The sequence below is a fragment of the Grampus griseus genome (genome assembly GCF_964374135.1).
Source record: "Grampus griseus genome assembly, chromosome: 2".
NCBI lineage: Eukaryota > Metazoa > Chordata > Mammalia > Artiodactyla > Delphinidae > Grampus > Grampus griseus.
In genome coordinates this window covers 166,244,265-166,267,456 of record NC_139018.1, presented here as the reverse complement: position 1 = coordinate 166,267,456, position 23,192 = coordinate 166,244,265, and the positions used below count along the sequence as shown (strand labels likewise).

The 23,192-nt window shown below is 40.7% G+C and overlaps 1 protein-coding gene across 1 annotated transcript in view; it reads right to left on the bottom strand.

Moving 5' to 3' along the window:
* The window catches only part of GPR158 (G protein-coupled receptor 158), a gene marked incomplete at both ends in the record, with an annotated part of 321,322 nt that extends 303,787 nt beyond the window's left edge, over window positions 1–17,535 (bottom strand). The window contains one exon of the mRNA XM_082648327.1: window positions 16,634–17,535. Coding sequence (XP_082504453.1) covers window positions 16,634–17,535 — 902 coding nt within the window. The remainder of the gene's footprint in view (window positions 1–16,633) is intronic.
* Between the last annotated feature and the right edge of the window lie 5,657 nt (window positions 17,536–23,192).

The window sequence follows — 23,192 nt, the reverse complement described above, 5'->3', positions numbered from 1 at the left end:
ATTCAGTTTATCTTTCAAGGAAATTCTCATGCAGGTCCATAAAGGGGAGTATAAGCTTACCATAGTGTCATTGTAATGGCAAGGAACTGAAGACAATCTGGGTGTCCATCCCTAGAACTGGACAATTTCTACATGCTATTTAGCAGTAGAGTCCTAGGCATCAATAGGGAAATGGACTGGTTGTATACATAGCAGGAAGAGATTCTTAAAACAGAATTGTATAAATAAAAAGTAAGCAGAATAATGAGAAATATAGCAATTATTTAACTGAAATGATTTGCACACAAATAGCACATGAACAGAAGAGCACACTTCACAGGTTAGTTGCTAGTGGGGTGGGATCAAGGAAAAGAGACTTTTTTTTTTTTTTTAAGGGACGAAGAGCAATTTCCTTTCTGTTTCCTTATAACTGTAGAAGACTGTAGATTCATGTTTCAATCATCTTTGGGTAACTTCCTCACTTGGGGCCTCTCATCCTCAGAAAACACTGCTCACAAAAACATCTCTATCATTTAGCTCAAACCCATAACTACAAGAAGTACAGGAGAACCAAGAACACAGTCTGATTCCCTCTAGATTATCTTGAAGAATTTGACAACAGTCTGTCTTAAAGCAAGAAAATGTTCTCCCACACTACTTTGCAGCTGCCATGTCCAGAGAAGCTTGCCAAAGCTTGACATAGTGACAAATGTCTTCCTCTGTCTGACTTCTTGTTCTTGGAAGGCATTTTGGCAATCAGGTCACACCTTCCTTGGGAAGATCTGTGTATTTTGTGTGGGGAAAATAACTCAAGTTTGATTTCTAAAAAGAGAGAGAACCAATAAATATGAAGTAAGGTCAATCAGAACATCAGTTCTCCATCCACAAGTATACAATCTTTGGGGCTCTTGAAGGTGATCCTTTTTCAAAGTTAAGTGCAGCACATATCTTAAAAGTGCTAGGGTTTAAAGTTTGATAATAGATGATTGTCCCCCTGAAAAATACATTTTGAGTTTGCTGCTTTTGCAAAAGTAGCTGACTAATGTCTCATTTTATGGTTTTCCTTCACTGCAATAATTTTGAGCTACATTCTATTTCAATTTTAAATGAAGAAAGGACAGTTTATTTTATCAAACACATCCACAGTGTTCTTTATATCACCTCTTTGAATATGACCGTTTCTAAATGGGGTGGAAAATCCCTTGTCAGGGAACCCACTACAAAGAGATCACCTGTCTTGACTCGTTTTATTCAAATAACACTTCTATAAAAGAGCAAGTACTTTTCTTGATTTATAGATGAGCAAAATAAGGTTCAGAAAAGTTATATAATATGTCCAAAGACATACTTTTTTTAATTGCTAGGGGAGAAAAAATAAGAAAGTATATTCTGTCAGAAAATAAATGTCTAATGTGGACACTAACCTGTCTTAAAATATAACGATTTTCTACCTTGAGTTTCCTGGTGATTTCATTAAACAAGTCAGTTATGCTTGGCTACAATAGCTAAGTGAAAATAATCTTTTTTGTTAGTCATTTTTAAAATCATTATATTTCTTTTTTCTGTTGGTTCTTATTCATATAGCTCTTCAAGTCAAATTACCCATCTGATAATCTGCAGTTTTTTATTCTAAATGACTTCTTTGTAGACCCTAATATTTTATACAAAAGGTACAAATTAGCCGTTCATAGTAACTTTTCAGAGAAAGATATATAGCTTGTGCCAATGAATTCTTCTGATTTAGAAATAATAACAGTAAGCAAGGCTATAAATATAAAGTAAATTTTAAATGTTCCCATTGGAATTTAAATTAAAGTACTTTGGTTAGATACCCAAGATATGAACTAAATATAGGATGTACTTGTATGCTTAGAACCCTATGTTTTAAGTTATCATTTATTGGGTACTCATTGTGTGTCATACATTATGCTATACACCCTTAAAACACCCTCACTGAACTGTTATGTGACTGATATTATTCTCCCCAATTTATATTACAACTATATATGGTCAATATCATTCTCCTAAATAATAGTTGAGAAGTTTGGGACACAAAGAAGTGAAATAGCATACCTAAGGACACACACCTAATAAGTAAAATAACTGAGTATGATGTCCATAACTTAGGTATAAGGGTAAGGAGACTGGTCAGAAGACCTAAGTTTGAGTTCTTGTTTAAGTTGGTGAGTTGAGCATGTTTCTCCACCTCGTCCCTCCACTTTAATGGCAGTAAATAGATACAAGAGGGAATGAGAAGAAGTAGTTGACCAGAAATTTGACATAATTCTTCAGCACCATACTGATGATAAGCCAGAGTGGTGGCAGCTAAGCCCAGGACATGCTCAGGAGAAGGCTGGAACAGAGGTGGAAACTATTCGTTAAGCAGAGTTTCCAGAAAGATTTTAAGCTCAAAGTCAACAGGTATCAAGAGTGGAAGTAGAAAATGAGGCAGACATCAAGGTGATGAATTGAAGGATTTCCTTCTAAACAGTTACACGAGTTGGCACATCCTCTCCTTGCGTGCAGTGATGACATTTATTCCCAAGCTAAAAACCAAGATCTATTCTGTAAAGAGATTGAAAGAAATGTCTGGAAAGAACTAAAACTTCTAAATGGTTATAGTTCTCCCAGAGTAAACGTCTAGGGTGAGCCAGAAACTGCCAGCTTCCTTCTCAGGCATCCTAAAATGAATGTTGAAAGCCTGACAGTCAAGGGGAGGCCTACTGAGGAACTAGGCTACTCATCTGCCGTAGGAATCCATGCCATCTAGCTATATATGTTTACCTAGCCCTTCAGTCATAACATTGATGGCTAATAAGGATCATATTTGAGATGAACTGGTAGCATAAAGGAGAAGAACTGGTATGAACAAGCAAAATAACTGAACCTGGAACAAACAGCAATAATTCAGGGAACAGAAGACAATTCAATAGATATTTTAATTAATATCTCAAAGAGATTTAAGAAAATGAACATACAATTATGAAAAAGAAATAATTAGAGCAAGAAAGAGTTCATGGAAAGTAAAAGTGAGTGCTAAATGAAAACTAATTTAATTTTTCAAAAAGGTAGAAAAAATAAAATCTTCTAGAAAGTAAAGTAAAAAGAAAAAGAGATGAAAAATGAGAGAAGAGCTAAGAAATACAGGGATCAATCCAGAAAGTTGAATACCTAACTATAGGAGTTCCAGAAAGAGAAAATGCATAGCAGAACGTAGTTTTAAGCCATCATAAAAGAAAATTACTGAGTGGAAAAGTCTAAAAGGGCCAACTAAGTGATGAGGTTGATGAATAAAAAGAATCACATCTAAGCATATCATCATGAACATTCAGAACCCCACGGAAAAAGAAAAGATCTTAAGAGTTTCCGTGAGGAGAAAAGATTACCTACAAAGGTATAATGAATCAGGTTAATAACAAATTTTTCACCAGCAACAATGAATGCTAAAAACAATGTAACAATGTCTTTAAAATTCTGAGGGCAAAATGACTTTGAACCTATAATCCTATATACAGACAAACAATCAATCATGCATGAAGACAAAGACATTTTCAGACACGGGGAGACTTAGAAATTTTACCTTCCACAGATTCTTTCTGAAAAAGTACTTGAAATTGCGTTTTAGGGGTGGGGAAAAAAGAAGAATTCTTGAAATAAGAGGACCAGCACCCAACACACAGCTGGATCCAAAATTTCAATAATTTGAAAATTGTTCCATGATAGGTATTCTGCAGAAGACCTAAAGCAATTTGTACACATTATGGGACTCCAAGAAGCATGTCTTCAACAAAAATGTAAATTTTCTTTAACAAACGATTGATTAAGAAGTTGGATGATCTTAGAAATAAGAAAACATAGGGTTTCTTTTTATTTCTTTAACGTGAAGAGAAAAGCAATTGGCAGCTGCATGGAGGGAAAATAGGTGAAAAGTCTCCATGCAGACATGCACAAACTAAAGGTAACATGGTTTTGTGCAACTGATCTAAAAAAAAGGGAGGGAAAATCCATTGGTCCTTGAAATTTGGAACATTCTAAAAATGGCATAGATTCAGATATTCAGATTTTAATTTTTAGAAGCAACTAATGGACAAAACACAGAAGTGGATTTTGGGTTTTTTTTTTTTACTGCAGTGACAGACTGAAAATGTTACCATCTTGAATTACCTAAAAGTATTGGAATAGGAGTAGGAGCATAAAGAAAGAAAAGAATAGAAGATACTATTTTAAATTGATGGACATAAAAGTCAAGGTAACCAATAGAAAAATTTTAAATATAATTAATAAAACAATGGAGAGAGTAGAGAAAGGAAAAGTGAAATATAAAGAAGCTAAGTTTCACACTTGTCGTATCAGAGAAGCTGATCATCGTATCATCGTATCATCATCAGTGTATCATGGTGATGATTTTAATCCCCAAAATTCATAATCCCAATTTTCCATTGATAATTCTCTTCATTAGAGATGTACTTCTGCCTATACTTCCTTTCCTATGGTACAAAGTCTGGTTCCTCCAAATTCATGTCCAAATGTTTGTGGTGTCCCTTCTGGCTTTTCCAGTCTCACTTCTGTATCTTGTGCCTCTCACTGGCAGTTTCTGAGGCAGCCCCTAACCTGACATCTTAGTCCTCACCATAAAAGACAACAGAGTGAGGCGGGAAATGCCAAACGACAAGACCTGCCCGCCACAAGCTTGAGAGAGGTAGGGGACCCACTGCATGTCATCTCAGGCATGCTGGTGAGGGAGAAAAGTGTTTTGCCCCTGAGTTTGCCTGCTGTGCCTCTGCCTTTAGTCTCCTGCTGTTTGTGTTTGGAAAGGGTTTCACCGTACAGGTTTAAGCCAGGGAACAAGAAAAGCACCCAGCTGATTTTTGCAAGAAATTCTAGATTTTCAATCTCTACCTCCCTTACCACTCAACTCTTTCAGTGTATTCATTCACAGCCAAGAATGGAGCAGCTGTAAATAGCTTCTTTGACTGAAATCTCATCAGAGAAGCTGGAAAGCCCAAGCTCTCAGAGCTAAGGGAGGCACTGGGCAGGAAGGCCAAGACAGAAAGGAGGAAAGAAAAATGGAAAGCAAAGAAAACGAAAATACATCCACAATCTACATAGTACTACAGGGCTAGAAATTTGTAAAACCCTTAACATGTTTCTGTATTTTAACCACTTACTGAGCACCTTCTACATCCCTTACTCTCATTTTCTATGTCAACCCCCCCCCACTACATTCCAGCAACATTGACTTTCTTTGTGCTTTTAGAGCATTTGAAGCTCATTCCTATCTCAAGGCCTTTGTTCTCGCTGTTCCCTATCTCAAGCATGATTCCTAAGCTTAAGCTTGTTTCATGGCTGTCTCCTCATCCTTCATTTCTTAACTCAGAGTCACATCTTCAGAGAGGTTTTCCTTAATCACCCTATTTACTGCAACACGCCTTACCTCTCAGCCATTCTTTACCACATCAAATTTATTTTCTTATAGCATTTGTTTGTATCAAGAATTATATTTATCTTGCTTGTTTGTCATCTGTGTCCCCCCACCCACCAAAATAATCCACAGGTACAGGGATTTTTATCTGTCATTTTCACTATTATATCCTCAGTACCCATACTCCTAGCCAGGCGCATGTTATGTACGTTATTATTTTATTTTTATTTTATTTATTTATTTTTTTTGCGGTACGCGGGCCTCTCACTGCCGTGGCCTCTCCCGTTGCGGAGCACAGGCTCCGGACATGCAGGCTCAGCGGCCATGGCTCACGGGCCCAGCCGCTCCGCGGCATGTGGGATCCTCCCGGACCGGGGCACGAACCCGTGTCCCCTGCATCAGCAGGCGGACTCTCAACCACTGTGCCACCAGGGAAGCCCACGTTATTTTTTTAAATAACACATTCCATACATTATGCTAAGCTCTTTACATAGGTAAGATTGTTTACTCTTTACAGTGTAATCTGTATTCTTTGCAGATAAAGAAATTGAGTCACAGAAGGAAATAACTTGCCCAGTATCACACAGTAAGTGAAAGTGGAAGCTCATAGATTCAAATCTAGGTTTTTAATCCTAAAACCCTTCTTCTTAGACACTATTCCATACTTCCTGAAATATGCAAGGCACTTTCAAGAGGCAGTGAATATGGGAAATCATGAAATGTGGTCCTTGCATTTGAAGGACCTGTAGAACTGGTTGGGGAAATAGGATGTTTACATAAAGAGACAAATTATAACAACAAGAGGCAGCTGCTCTCATGATAGTCTCTGTGATCCCTCTGCCTTCATAACCTACTAGTCATTCTGCCCTTGCCAGTAGGGTCATGGCCGGCAGCCAAAGTTTTTGCACGACTACAGCTGAAGCTGCCAAGTATTTACAACTCTTAATTCTTACTCTTAAAATCGTTTAAAAGGAATTTTATGTGTTTCAAGCTTATCAGATACTGTTTAATTTTTCCCACGTTTGTGTTTAAGGACCAGCTCCTTGTGAATTATGGAGACTTTGGTTTTTGTTTTGTTTTGTTTTGTTGAAATTTACTTTATTTTTATTTATTTTTGGCTGCGTTGGGTCTTCGTTGCTGCACGCGGGCTTTCTCTAGTTGCGGCGAGCGGGTCTACTCTTAGTTGTGGTGCGCGGGCTTCTCATTGCAGTGGCTTCTCTTGTTGTGGAGCACGGGCTCTAGGCGCGCTGGCTTCAGTAGCTGTGGCACACGAGCTCAGTAGCTGTGGCACACGAGCTCAGTAGTTGTGGCACACAGGCTTAGTTGCTCCGTGGCATGTGGGATCTTCCCAGACCAAGGCTCGAACCTGTGTCCCCTGCATTGGCAGGTGGATTCTTAACCACTGCGCCACCAGGGAAGCCCCAAGACTTTGTTTTTGATGCAGACTTCTGAAGCTGTCCCCACATGTCTTCTTCACAGGGTCTGAAAGGGCCTAGGAATGTACTATCAGGCTTTTCAGGTGATCCTGATACCCAGCCAAGTTTGGAATCAGTGAATAATGACCGTCAATTAATGTTTACTTGATGACTCAGGGTCTTTTTATCTGTGCCTGTTATTAAACTACAAGTTCACTGCAGCCATAGCCAGTGCAAGTGATGGTCACCACTTCCCTGGGTCTCAATTTCCTCATGTGTAAAAGTAAAAATAAGTTGGATTACATGATCTCTAAAATCCTTTTTACTTCTAAAATTCTAATTCTTCAAAAAGGAGCTTTCCCAGGATGTTTACTAGAACATTGTTTCTTTCAAGAATGCCCCAGTTGTTATTTGCTTCTTTCTCAAAAAAGTGGAAAGACAAATAGATTTCTAAATAACTTTCAGAGGGCTGTAATACGAGGGCCTTCCCACAAATCTAATTATTAAGTTAGTACCTGAAACAGCTTTCTCAAGTGTGCCTTATCCAGATAAATAGTAATCTTCATCTTTCTCTTCATGAGCTTTGGTCTCATCTCTTAACATTCACAACATCATCTCTCATTTCTCTGTAATCAACACAATATACAGCAGCACGCTCCTCGTTTCTTGCCCCTGAAGCTCACATGTACTACATGTTTATGGATGGCACAGGAGGAAGTAGGCATGCATCAGTTTGTGCTATGGTAATTTGTAAAGCCTAAACATTCTTTTCCATCATGTAGCCATTGTTATTTTTTAAGGTTTCTTCTGACAGGATTCTAAACATAGTAATGTTAAAAACTGTCTTTAAACATGTTAAAGCCTTAAATAATGTCTATATAATATGTCATTTTAATTATTTCTTCTAGGAAATTTCATTTATAATATGTTCAAATTATGAACAGCTTCTAGTTGAATCAATAAAGGTAAAGTGGCAAACAGAGCATTTTAGGGAATTCCCTGGTGGTCCAGCTGTTAGGATCCGAGCTTCCACTGCAGGGGGCCTGGGTTGGATCCCTGGTCGGGGGACTAAGATCCTGCAAGCCATGCAGCGCAGCCAAAAAAAAAAAATCATTAAAAAAACCAGAGCATTTTAAGAATATATATTGTAAGGTATTAATATTCCTTTAATGGGATAAGCTCTGCATCAGCCTGTTTATAGCTTTGACTTCCTGAGATAAAGTTCTGAAATGCAAGCACAGTCAACCTATCTTTATAATGATTAAATCTTCAGGAACTTGATTCCTCACTACTTGCTAGAAAAGAATAATTCAGTTTCATCAAAACTATGAAAGTGCTCAGTGGTAAACAGAGCTTCATGAAAAAGTAAAACACTATTCCACAGCATCATAGATTGCTAACTGTTTTTCATCATTTCATTCATCTCCATTTGTTCCATGTCCACACTCCTCTCTACCCCCTACTTTCTCCCTCTCTCCTCTCTTTGTCCCCACAGAGGTTCACACACACACACACACACACACACACACACACACACACACTCATTTTCTTTTCCAAATGCATCCTTTAATGGGAAATCTTAAATATGAGACATTTAGCTATATAAGTAGCAAATCCATGCTTAGCAACAAGTTCTGGAAATAATTTGGCCAGATGTTCTTTTTAAGCCTTAATGACATCTAAATGTGAATTAATATTCCATCGATTCATCAAAATTTTCCAGTTCTCATTCATGTCAGATTCTACATATGCAGTGATCTTATGTTCCAGACAAACAAATAGAAATGTGATCTGACAAACTCACACACACACACACTCTCTCTCACACACACACACACACACACACATACACACACACACACACACATAGATACATATAGAACTCTTGAAATAGGATAGCCACAGAATAGCATTTTTATATGTGTTTCCTTTACACCAGCTGCTTTCAACCAGAGACATTTTTACCCCTTAGGTGATACTTGGCAATGTTCGTAGACATTTTTGATTGTCACACTGGGCAGGGAGGTTGCTACTGGCATCCTGTGGGTAGAGTCAGGGGTGCTGCTAAACATCTTACAGCGAAAAAGCCCCCACAGAAAAGGGTTATCTGGCCCCAAATGTCGATAGTTCTGAGGTTGAGACACCTTGCTCTACACAGTGGTCTAAGGCATCAAATAAGGGGACAGCCAAACTCTTCATTCCATTCCCGGCAACTGACTAGAAAAGAAAGAGAAAAAACACATACCTCCACAATTCCATTTAAATCTCTTTAACCAAAACTAGTTACATGGCTACACCACAAAGCTTTTATTTCCACCCTGAAACCTCTAAGCACTTTAGAAAGGAAAGACAGATCTAGTCCCTCTATTTTTAGTTTATAAGTGGTCTTGTATTCTCACTGTCCTATCCATCTCCCCACAGTGTGAGTGAAATGCTTTGCCAGATGGTGTAGGAAAGATTTTGATAATCCTTACCTCACCTATTCTGAAAATAAGTTTCTGCAGCTTCTGGCCCGATGTTTTGTGTATTTCACATATATTAAAAAGACAGTGTAGTTACATGTTTTAGTATAGTTTGTCTTGTTTTAAAAATTATTATGAAGACAAATAGCAATCTGATATACAGCAGTAAGGTCTAGGTTTTTTGTTTCCATATAGGCATATTTTGCTGCATATTGATAGCTTATAGATGATAGTAGAACTTTATAGTTGGAGAGACCGTGGAATTTAATTTCCCATTTTCTAATATCACAGTTCATCAAATATAAGATGCCATTAATTGTAAGATATGCTATTACGTTCTGTACCACTAAAAGAAAGTGTTTGCCAATTGGAAATGACATGCCCCCAATCATTAAGACACATCTCAGTTTGAGAGACATCAAAATGTGGAAAAGGTACATCTTAGAATTGATCAAATACATTATTTTGTACTACAATACCTTTTCCTCTTTCTGAGATAAAAGCCATGTGTCTTGTTATTCTATAAAAATCCTTCCACGATAATGTAATAAGGCATACACGTTGGAAAACACATAAGTGGTGAGAAAACCAGGTTAAGAAAGTAAACCAACATCTTATGTAATTCTAAGTTCCCTTTTAGGTTATAAGTGCACTGGGTACTTTGCTAACTGGACAGGATTTTTTTTTAATCCTGTTTTGTCTTATTCTAAATGGGGGAAAGTTACAAGAGGTATTATAATGAATAAAAATTAACTGGATTTCAATTAATTATAAGTATCAGTTAACTATAAAAGAGAAAGAGACTGCCTTCTTTAATAAAAAGGAAGGAAACCGTTTTTTGGAGAAAATGATCTTGGGGTCAGATCACATTTAAGCTAATCTCTGTTTTCTATAAATTCTACCTATAATGAAGGTAGTAAAACTAGGTGACTCCTGTGATTGCTTTGAGGCACTATAATATCCTTTGGTGTAAAAGAGAAAGTCAGTCATGGTTCCTACACTAAGTTTGGTATTGTAGAAAATGGGGCTGGGGGGGGTGGGTACCTGAGAAAGACTTTTAGCCAAGAGCATTAAGTTTTTCCTAAACTGAAGAAGTATTTTATAGAACAGCCTATCCACCTAAATCTTTTCATAGGTCAAGTTTTAGGAAGAAAGACTTGTTAGATGAGTAAATGCCCAGCCAAAGTAGAAATTACACCAGAAAAGGTTTCTTGCTAAAACTTGAAAAACGAATAATACTAAAAGACCAGCAAAACAAGCCAATGTACGTATGTGCCATAGCTGTGCTGGGCAAGAGCCTAATGATGCTGTTGTCTGCAAAGTCTCCGAAACATAGCCCCAAGACCGCTGAACTGCCTGTTTGCACATAGTGGCCATCAAGCTGCCAAAGTTATCAAAATTCCAATGCACTGTTTCAGTAATTCTGTTTAAATAACCCTGTGAACATCAATCCAGAGCTGAATAGAGAAAACAAACAAGGTCCTAATGCTTCTGTACCAACCAAGTACAAATAACACCAACAGCATACTTCTTGGCATCCCAGTATATTACAATATAATCATAAAACACGGTGCATCTTGGAAAAAGGTAGCCTTAAAACCCTGAACAGTGAACAACAAACTGCTGCTTTTATGAAGTTGAAAGTAAAATTTGACTTATCCAGCAATTGAGGCCATAAAATCAGTCTTGTGAGGCATGAGTTCTCTCCCCAGAGGGGAGGCCTAAACTCTTGTCATTTATTTAGCAGTCTTGAAATCCCATTTCAGCTTCCGAATGCGTGTTCTAGAAGGTGGCAAGATAATGCTGTACCACTGCTACACCACACTAAATAGCCTCCTTTGAAGTATTAACACCAACTACAGAGTTAAGTCAGAGATAGGTTGTTTTTAAACAGTAAGTAGGAGCTTCAGGATGCCTAAACATTGATTACCTTGGGGAAAATTACACAAGTGTACTGAGCCCCTTGGTTTAGAAATCTGTGAAACAGCTTCTTGTTGACTTTAAGTAAATTTCAGGTGGTCTTTCAAGATCTAGAAACTCAGATCATGCTTATTCTTATTTTGAAATGGAGTTCTCATTTCCCTTAGTATATATACTTAATTCAGTGTACACCGAGAGGGCTTTCTCTAAATATCCTATGAGTAAATGACCATGATAAAGTTAAACACTGAACATATATGAACATGATCTGCATTTAAGTGAGGATACATTAACTGGTTTCAGCATAACCATCGAAACTTCACAAGTTAAAGTGACACATTTAATTATGTACATAATCATAGACTTTTAGATTATAAGGAACCCAACAGGTCACCTAGTCCAGCCCCCTTTAATTTACAGATGAGGAAACAGGATTAGAAAGGCAACTGCTGCCCATGGGAACACCATAGTCAAGGATGTGGTCCAGGCTGGGGTCAATGTCTCGTGTCTCCAAGGCCAGTATTTCCCCCATGATCCACTGTAATTACAAGCCTTCGCAATAATAGGAATGAAACTAAGTCATTATATAAATTATAAATTACTATAAATCATGTGACTTTAATACAACTAAAAGTGTTCAGTATTTAGGAAGACAGACGCTGTGACACAAAATATTTACTGAACTTCCTGTGTGATGACAGTTCTTCATTTAGTCTTTACAAAATCCCAAAGATACACTTTACTATTCACAGCTTAAAGATGAAATAATTGAGACTCAAAAGCCTCAACAGCAGAAGTCCATCTAAAAACTCTGTTCCATTACCCAGGTAGACAGCTCTGTCGTGTTCCTATAGGTAACCTCTTCACCACTACCAGTACCCACAAGAGAGACAGGATATGTTTGGCCTAGAGCAAGATGGTCTTTTCTCTAATACTATGTAAATTGGCATCTGCAGAGATCTATACCAGAATCTCTGATGGAGGTGTGTGGGCACATGTTTGTGAAGGAGAGGGAAGTAACCCCTCAGGAGTCAGTGACTCAGTGACACCAATGTTAATTATGTAAGTTTCTAAAAAGGCGTTTCCACACTATGGTGGAAAAATGCACATCTGACATTCATTTGGTGTCCTCTTCTTCTGCACGTTCCTCCCCCATCAATATCATTTCCACAAGGTACTGCATTTATGTGTATCAGTCCTGTTTCCAAAGCCTCCTTGTTGCCCGTTGGATAGGTCGCTTAAGAACTCATAGAACAAAGAGTTATAAAGGTATATGGATATCGCCAAGTCTCTTTCCACGTTTTAATTGTGCAGAAACTGATTTTCAGACAGGTAATACAGCCAGTCAGAGACAAAACTGGGACTTAGGGCAAAGTTCTGACTCAAGTCTAATACTCTTCTCTCTATACAACATACTTGATTATATGATTGGCCAAAAAAACAAGTGTCTGTCACTTATTTGGCCAAATATATTAATTATTTCAAGCCAATACCATGTTACATTTTTAATAACAAGGTGAAAACAAAATTGGTAATTAAGAGATAGCAGCATAGGGTAGTAGAAAGACAATACAAGCCTCATAGCTAGATAGATCTAAATTTAATTCACGCTCCCTAATTTACTAGCTGTGTTGCCCTGGGCAAGTTGCTCAACTTTCCTGAAGTTGTAACTACCTGAGAATACTAAGAACTACATGCAGTGGGATATTTATAAAACATCTGACACATAGTAGATGCTCAATATATATTGGTTCCCATTAATTCTAACCCACCACAAAAGAGCTGTGCCACTCTAGCAAATTCCTTTAGCCCTCTGGGTCTTAGTTTCCTCCACTGTACAATGAGAAGAGGAAAGAAACCAAATGAATTCCAAAATCCCTTACGGATCATCAAGTAAGAATTCCCAAAGGTTCCTTTACCTGAATTTAAATTCAGCCAACACTTAGGTACCCTTATATTCATCCTAGGCACTAAACAGTTCCAACCACCACCAGGAATATGTCTATGATTTCATTAGAATGGGCTCAAACTCCATAGTACTTTAAGTTCCACACAGAAAAATTAGTGTACAAAAGCAAAGGACTTAACTTTGAAGAAAACTCTGCAAGGACATCACAAACCTAATATGATAAATAAAAATAATTTAGAGTATACCTTAAATTGTTAGTCTCTCTTTTTTTTTTTTTGCTGGGATAGAAGATGAGAACTTAAGTGTTTATACTATAGGTCTATAACAAGACTCAGGAGCCATTTAGGTAAAGCACTAATGCCATTTTTGGGGGAAAAAAAGAGCAATAAACTTCTCTTCACATGTGAGTCTTATACTAGGCCTTAATATTTAAGAAACCTGTATCATTCTGAAGCAGAGGAATAAAATTTATTCTGAGAGGTGTTTTACAGTGATAAGCATTAATATAAGAAGGTAGTTGACCATGTTTTCCACATTACTTTTGAATTTCATATTTCAGATTTGAATTCTCTAAAAATAAAATATAATTTAAATCTTGAACCTTGTAAGTAAGACCTGGGGAAATATTAGCTGAAATAGTAACTGAAGTTAAATGAAAATCTTACTACAAAGTTTATCCTCCTCTTCTCTTCCATGAGGAAATCATTAGCAAATTTTTTTATTACAGATAAGGCTTTTTGCACATAACACTCTATAGATTCAAAATAGATTTAAAATCATGATTAGAGCCTAGTCATGGTTTCTCAGAAATTCATTTGGGGTTTACCTGTTACCATACCTGTACAATATTATTCACTTACGTTATAAAAGTTTAGAATACACATCTTAGGTGATAAAACATCAACAACATCAAAAACATTTGCCTTTTATGAGTATGAAGAGACAGAAAAGGCCCATTGAAATTTATATATATATATGACATAGTGTGTGATTCTTGGACAAGTCGCTTCACCTTTCTTATCTGTTTCTTTATGAAACAGGAAGAACCATCTGATCTAAGATTTCTTCCAGTTCCTATAATTAACATCTGTGCGAATCCTCAATACAGTACTTGAGGAGCATGGGACATGGGGCAAAAGTACTCACAGGAGAGCACTTATTCTGCTCTTCATGCGTGCTGCTAGGAGGAGCCAGATTCTGTAGAGAGCCACACACTAAATGGCCTGGCTTCGTGCCTTGGCTAAAGAACACCATCGATGACTAGGAAGGCACTTAAAGAGACTCAGCCAGAGGAAACAATCTATTTTCTGAACATAGTCCAAAAATTAGATAGGGTCGTGTGAGCCTACACAACATGACCCCTGGTGTCTCAGCCTTTTATCTTGGCCTGCGGAAGGCCTGAGTTCATGTAGGTGACCTATGCTTTCTAAGCCTTATGAGAAATACTTCCGAAAATGAATGGTTCTCATCCCCAGTCTCACATCTGACCCTTGAAAATACATATATTTTTATGCAGCAGCTGCAATACATGCAGCACTCCTAAGACACCTTCATGAGACATAGTTTAGCATAGTGGTTAAAAGTGTGAATCGAGCTCAAATCCCGACTCTACTGCTTAACTGCTGCGTGATCTTAGGAAAGAAGCTTAATCTCTCTGTGCTTCAGGTTCCTTTTCTGTAAAACGGGGAAACTAATAAAACCTAACCCAGGTTTGTTGTGAGGATTAAACAAGATAATACATGCAAAGCAGTTAGCACAGAGCCTAACATAAAGTATCAATATACATTAGTAAGCTGGATGAATGGATAGATCAATCGATCGATTGATCAACTGATCTTTCAGTCCTGGGCCCTGGGACTCCCTGAAAAGGCTTATGCGAAGGCCAAAAGCAATTTTCTAGCAGTGAATGGCATCTGCAGATCTTTTCTGAGCAAATAATATAGCAAAGACTCAAAGCTGGGCTCAGCTTTTACTAATAGGATCCTGCAGAAATCAGGAGGAAATAAGATTATCCTTAAAGTAGGAAAGAGTTACGCTGGTTTAAGACAAGATCCTTTAAAGAGATAGACACACCAAAAAAACATTTAATATGGTCATACAGAATTAGAGAAAGGAGGTTACTTTTCATTTATACCTTCTCAAGTGTTGCCAGCATTAAAAGCCACAGAATTTTATAACTCCCTAGAGACCATCTAGTTCAACTCCCTTACTTGATAGGTAAGTTGTTGAGGCCCAGAGAGATTAAGCAACTTTCTTGAGGTCATTCAGCAGTAAATAACAGTGCCAAGACAAATAAGCTTTCTGACTCCTCCCATTTGCCCACCCAGTACTCCCCCTGGTAACTTTCACCAGGTCATCATCCTGTCCTTGTTGTACCAAAAGGGCATTAAAACACACACGTTTCTCACTTTTGCCCAGTTTCCCAAAAAGTACAGAAGCAACCTCAACCCCCAAGACCTTCTTCCCATTGGGAATTGGGGAGGATACCAGTCAATCTGTGGCCTTCTCCCAGGCCTTCTTTGGAGTTTCTACTCTTTCCTTTCTGTTCCTCATGTTCACTCAACAGGGCTACTTCTAAAAGTCCCTCACCCCAAAAATCAGGCACGTCCCAGGGCACAAGTTACCACCTGCTAATCTGCAAATTCTCATCTTCCCACAAATGCTATACCTTGAGGCAGGAAATACAGAACTATTACTAAATTTTCTCTGAGCTCCCTGAGTGAATTCAGTGAGAACTGATCCCTCCCTCCCTAGGATAACTCAACCAGGTTCATTTATAAAATGTGTGTATGTGAAGGGCCAGAGAACCCTTAGGTGTGCCTAACACAGAAAACAGGAGAAAGAGGGGACCAAGGAATGGGAGATGGGTTGAGGGAAGGAGGGAGACAAGTAGAAGGAGCGCACCTGTCAAACTGCAAAGTATGGATCCTAGAGACAGCTGTGCTGCTGGGACTGACTCACTGCTGAAGGGACAGAACTGCCCAGGGGATTGCAGCGTTTTCATTAGGCGCTCTGGTAACTGACTAACAACAGACTGGCGCCTCAAACTACACACGTAGGAAGAAGTAGGTAGAGCCTATCCCGAAGTGGCGGAAATAACGAACTCTTTTCTTCCCACTCCCTTTCCTACTCTTGTGAGTTGGCTCGCCACTCTGTGCCTGGCTGGCATGCCCTGAGCTTGCCAGGGTGCAGTGCATCACCCCTGACCGAGAACTCCCCTCCCTGCTCTCCCGAGGGTTAGAGAGAAACATAGGGCATCTCTCAGCTCTACCAAGAGCTCCCGTCCCTTGCCCCTTGCAGGGGAACTGATTTGAGAGAAAAGCTTTTGCTGAGTGTCTGAAGCTGACAAATGCGGGGCACTTCTTGTCCCTAAGCACTTGCGCCTGCGTGGGGTGTCCCTCAGCCTGGGGCTCTGCTTTGAAGGTGGGAGGCCTAAATGTCACAGCCACAGTGTTCCTTCCCCACATGCGCACCTACCCATGAACCCGGAAAGAAGGCTTTGCTTTTATCTTTTTTCCCTCCCTACCTGAATTCCGGGACCAGGTTAGGCTGCAACCCGTAGAAAGCAGCGGAGAGAGTGACCAACCACCCGGGCTTGTAACTGCCGTTCTCGCACTCCAGATAAGGCGGAGACCACTTGACGTGGCTCTTGTCCCCGCTAAGACCGTCCCTGCGCCGCCAGCTGTGGCCCAGGCCCCGGGGCCCCTGATTGGAGCCGCGGCGGTGCAAGTGAGTCCTCCACTTGCGCCGGAGGCCGTGGAACCACTCGGTCTCCAGCGTGGCGTTGGCCAGGTGGTGTGCTGAGGAGGACAGGTCCTGGAGCAGGATGCGACTCTCCTCGCGCGTGGCCTGGAGGAAGACCTGCGGGGCTGGGGCGGACAGCGACTCGGTGCTGAAGGTGATGGCCGCCCGGGAGATGCTGGGCTCACCCTCCAGGAGGCTCCGCACCAGTGCCCGGTACCACTCCAGGTCGTCCTGCGAGTTCTGCTCCCGCGACTTATTGCTCTGCAGCATCATGTTGAGGAAGTTGGTGGCGTGTGTCAGCGTGTCCAGCGCCCCGTGCAAGGAGGGATGGGAGCTGGCTAGGGCAGGCGACTTCCCCGGCAGGCCCGCCAACTCGTAGCGGCTGGAGCAGTTGGCTCGCTTCAGCTGGTGGGAGTCCCCGGTGTAGAGGTAAGAGGCCACGTCCATGGGCACCTCCTCGGCGATTTTCTGCGCCAAGATGGTGCCGTCGGTGGAGCGGCTCCAGGGAGCCGAGGGGTCCGAGGCAGAGGCTCGAGCCGGCTGCTGGGCGTGCTGCTTCGCCCTCAGGGTCTTCTCTCGAGAGGAATCCGTCCGACTTGGAGGGTCGCGGCTGGCGCCGGCAGCTCCCAATCCCAGGTGAACGAGCAGGAGGCAGCAGAGTAAGGGGTTAGCCATGGCTCCCATCTGCCTCGCAGCAAGGAGAGGAGGTAACGGAGGGAGTCACTTTTTAAATTTTGGTCGTCAATCTATCAGCACTAAGACTTTTACTAGGAGTCTTCCCCCTTTTCAGCTGGCACCCAGTCCAAAAGGACTTTAAAATAGGGATGTTCTGAAATACGCGCGGCTGACTGAGCTACCGTCGCAGGAGATCAGATCACCTGTGGCAACACCAGCTGCTCCTGCTCCACCATGGGTCTGCTCGGGATTGCGCACCTCGCAGCCTGGAGCCCAGCAGCTTACATCCCCTCTAGCCGCCGGCAGCTATAGTTGGCCTGCTTACGTCTTTCTGCTTAGCAGCTTCCACCGCCGCTCTCATTGAGGTGTGTTCAGGAGCTGCTGCTGCTGCCGCCGCCGCGGCCGCCAAAGACACTGCTCCATCGTCTCGCCCGTGGCAGGTCGTTCCCGCCTCCCGGCTCAGGCTCCTCCTCGTCCGCTTCGCCCCGAGGCGCGGAGCGCGCGCGCCCAGACCCGCACCGCGAGCGCAGCAGCTAGGGTTTCTTTTAAGGCGTTTGTCTTTCCGGAACCACGAGGGCTAGGCAGCTGGTTAATTGGAGTCTTTAAGTTTGGCCACAAACCACACTCCTGCCTCTCCCTGCTCTCGGGAGGAAAGCCGGTTTAAAGAGGCGGCTTGGCCGCAACCAAACCCTTGTAGGGCGGCTTCAAGTCGTCTTGCGCCCTGTTTGGCCGGCTCCTCTGTCAATCAGCCGACTGCCGTTTGTTGGGCTGGTGCGGGAGCTGTCCAGTGCTGAACCCGAGGCGCAGGAGGAGGCGGTGGCGCGGGATGCAGCTTCGCTGAGTCCTTTCACCCGCTCGCGTTCCCTGATGACTCGGGAACCTGAGGGGGTGAGAGGTGGGGTGGGCGGAGTGAAGGGAGAAGCAGACGTGTGGTGGCTCAGAGCGAAGGAAACTTGGACGTACCGAGGAGGAGGGTGTTGGCATTTGCATGCTTAGTTAAATCAGCCTTTCCTTTTGCCTGGTAAAGAGGGAGAAAGTAGTTTTCATTTGTGGCTTAAATCGGAGGGAAGGGACGTAGGATGGAGACGTGTCCTCCCGAGCATCTGCTCATTTGGGGCAAATTATCAAATCTTCTTCCTTGTTGTCGGTTAAAGAAATGATTAAACCCTACTTGCCGAGGTCTTAGCTATAAGGGAGTAATGGAGACATCTACCGGCTGAACTTTAAGGGAAAAATGCCGTATTAAAGGAACCTCTCTGTTTGAAAGGGATGAAGGGGAACCTGTGGAAGTGTAAGCAAGTGAATATGTGGAAGGGAGAGAATAAGTGCCGGGGCTGGACTCGGACTGTGAGAGAATGAGAATGAGTCTGTTGAGCGGGAAGGGAAGCCATTCTGACTGGGAGTTCCTAGAATTAATGGATGTAAGAACTAAGACATCTGGTTAACTATAGGTTGGGATGTCCCAGCAGAAGAAGGAAGAGCTGAATAAATATGCCAAGACCCCCCAGAATGATTGGAAAATCCCTTAACACAGTCTAATGGTTTTATTTGAAGCTTTAAGAGGGTCTTCTGACATTTTCATTCTGAAAATACTGATTAGTACTTTGGATAGGTATGGTTTTATGCACCTCCACCTTCCATATGCACCTCCACTTTCAAATTCCCCAAGAAAGACACAGGATAGAAAGTCTCAAATTCACTTCAATTCCCAACTTAAAAAAAAAAAAAAGTTACCTGTGGCATTCTAAGGTAGCACTGCTTAGATTTGCTTTATCATTTCATTTTATTCTTCCTGTTGAGAAAATACCTAAGCACAAAAATTTAAGCTCCAAAGAGCAAAAGTTTGTCTGCATTGGTCACTGTAGGATCTTGAGCACCTAGAACACACAGATGCCTGGCACATAGTTGGTTCCCACTAAATATTTGCTAAACTAATGAATGAACCAGAAGATAATGATGATGAAGCTAATTATTTAGGAATCCATCTCATTACCTAAGAAGAGAAGTCTGCCTGATGTGTCAGTGGTGAGGGCTTTTGGAATAAGACATAGCAACCAGTTTTCCAAACTGCAGTGTATGGTCTCCAAGGGAGATTTTATAGCTTTGCAAAGAATGGTTATTAGATTTGTGTTTATTTACAAGTAGAGTTCATGTTCATATCTGACTTATTTAAATTTTGCTTTGCAATGTATACGCTTTTGCTAAATAAAGGTCATCCCAGTTTAATCCTCTACTATAGCACACGTGGCAATAATAGGAGTTTCTGTTTGTTTAATTTATCAGAGTATACAATATGATTTTCTATTTAGTTGTCTAAAGCCTGGTGTAATTTCATCATTAATTGATTTTTTTTAAGAAAACCTGTATAACTAATTAACAATCCTTTAAAATTTTCTAGTATTGCATTTTAAAAGGAAGATATAATTTTATTAGTCAGTCCTTCTATAAGTAATTCAATGACTTAGCATAATTGAAAGATCTGGGTTCTGGTCGTATCATTATTTTAAGCAAGATATATGGACACTAGCAATACATTTAAAGTTTCTGTGTCTCGGGATGCAAACTGTATGTGGGCCTCATGATTTGACACTGAGGGAGTACTGAAATGACACCTGAGCCACTCTCCTGGAGTGCCAGTTCTTCCCCTAGTACACAGCTAACAAGAATGGAGCAGGCTATGAGAGGCTCTTGCAATTTGGGCATTCCCTTCAGGGGATCACCTTCAGTCTACATTGGCAAACAACAGAGGTGAACTAGTTAGGTCTAGAACAACACTGCCCAATAGAAATATAATGTGAGTCACAAATGTGATCCACATATATAATCTCAAATGTTCCAGTAGCACATTTTAAGAGTAAAAAGAAAAAAAGTGAAATTAAATGTAATAATATATTTTATTTAGCCCAATAGACCCAAAATGTTATTCAATAAGTAAACAGTATGACAGTTATTATGAGATATTCTACATTTTTATACTAAACCCTCAGAATCCAATGTGTATTTTACACTCACAGCATATGGAACTTCACACTAGCTACATTTCAAGTGCTCAATAACCACCTGTGACCAGAGGCTACCATAGAATACAAGCTCTGGAAGATAGTACATCATGGTCTAGAATGATCTAGAAAACCTAGGTTTACTCACGATAAGGTACCATGGTCCAAATGGTCTAGGAGGCCTGTCCATTTAATAGATCTGGAGTCAAGGAAACTAACTGAGTAGATAGACAACCCTACGTCTATGTTAGTGTCTGTCACTGAAGGAGATCATCCAAAAGAGGTTATTATAGGGGACCAAGATATAACACATACTCATACCCCTCTAAGCAGACTACAAAATTCCACAGCAACTCACAGACATATTCATTCAACAAATGTTGATTTAGCCTCTGCTGTGTATCAGGCATCATGCTTAGTACTCGGGCAAACACCTGCATGATGGACACATGGACCTCACAGTCAAGTGTATAGAGAGAGAAACAATAAAAAAGCAAACAAATAAATTTTAAAATTACATATTGTGATCAGTGCCATGAAGAAATAAACGCTGTAAAGTTACAAAGAGTGCATGGTATGGGGGCAGGGAGATTCTTATAGAGAGAGAGAAAGAAAAGGAAGACTTCTATGAGGAGGTAACAGTTGAGCTAAGATATAAAAATGAGGAGTAGTTAACTAGGTAGTAAGTAGTAGTGAACTAGCTAAGGGTAAGATGAAAAGAAACTTAGCAGGAAAGAGAAATGGAAAAAGATGACTGCATTAAGATGAAGTTCATATATAATATAAAAAATACAAACAATTGAGACAAAAAGAAAATCATTTTATAGGATAATCAAGTGATCCTAGCATGAATAGCACCTCTGTCCCACCAATTACATGAGCGTGATTTGTAGAGGAGATAAATATCCCTGTGTTGCCTCAAGTTAAGAGCTAAGTTATCTAAATGCATATTAATACTGTGTGGGAGCTTGACTGTAATAGATCAGTGTATACAAGACCCGTAGGCCCTGTGTGAAAAGACCCAAAGCGTTTTCATCACAGCCTGAAAAGTCAATATAACTGCTTTAGAACAGTCAAATTTGCACTGATGAAAAAGCATTATGCAGTGGAGCTTTGAGTTATTAGTTGTCAGTATATTATTGATTTATCATTACTGTAAAAAGGAAGATGTGATATTAGCATATCTTTAAGTAAAAGAAATTAAAGGAGGTTAAAAAAAAGCTGCTGAGACCAGATTTTATGTAAGCAGTATAGGTAAAGTTGTTTCTAAAATTTAAGTGCTCTTTTAAATCATTTAAATCAGCAAGGATTAGGACAGTGGGATATGGCGAAAGGACACTGGATTGGCAGTTGGGAGACCAAGCTCTAATTTCCACACTGCTGATGTCTAGTCATGTGACTTTTGACAGTTTCCTCAACCTCTCTGAGCCCTTTTGCTTCATCTTTAACATAAGAGTGATGTATTAGGGACTTCCCTGGTGGTGCAGTGGTTAAAAATCCACCTACCAGGGCTTCCCTGGTGGCACAGTGGTTGAGAGTCCACCTGCCGATGCAGGGGACACAGGTTCGTGCCCCGGTCTGGGAAGATCCCACATGCTGCGGAGTGGCTAGGCCCGTGAGCCATGGCCACTGAGCCTGCGCGTCCGGATCCTGTGCTCCGCATCGGAAGAGGCCACAACAGTGAGAGGCCCGCATACCGCAAAAAAAAAAAGAATCCACCTGCCAGCGTAGGGCCCATGGGTTCGAGCCCTGGTCCAGGAAGATCCCACCTGCTGCAGAGCAACTAAGCCCGTGCGCTACAACTACTGAGCCTGCGCTCTAGAGCCCACGAGGCACAACTACTGAAGCCTGTGCACCTAGAGCCCATGCTCCGCAACAAGAGAAGCCACCGCAATGAGAAGCCCACACACCGCAACGAAGAGTAGACCCCACTGTCCGCAACTAGAGAAAGCCCAGGCACAGCAATGAAGACCCAGCGCAGCCAAAAAAATTTAATTAATTTTTAAGAATACTTAACTTAAAAAAAAAAAAGTGATGTATTAGATACAGCCACAAGTGAAACAATTTTAGCTGAGTGATGGATAATGGTCCAGGTATATTTTTCAGGAACTCATCATTTTTGATAGTTCTAGATTTATAATGTAAATGTTATTTTTAGGTTAAATAATGCTAGGTCTCAGTAAACAAAGTGGCACAACCCGAATCAAATTCTTGATAAAGCAAATAAAGCCACAAAGAAGCAGCATAATCTGTCAATATAACACAAAATCAGAAATCCAGTTCTTATTCCTGGTCTTACTGAGATTCTGGATTTCCCTGAGCTTATGCTACCCCCTGTGCCTCACGTTCCCATTTGCAAAATGAAGATCATAGTCTTTGTTATCCAAGGGTGGTGGTTTTGAAATTTCTGGGTGAAGAAGTGTCACTAGAGAATTCTGATCACTGCTCTAGGTCTGGGGGGAAGTTAAGAATCTGCATTTTAATAAGCACCACAGGTGGTTTTGATGCAAATAAGCCATGGAGCACATGCTGAGAAATGCTGCTTTGAGCCATGGAAAATAACTCTAAGATAATAGGGGAGAAGCTCTCCTGGTAAACAAAAAGCTGTGCTGTAAGTTGTGAAATGTACCCTGTGGGGGGAAAAAATGAAAATAACACCTATAAAGA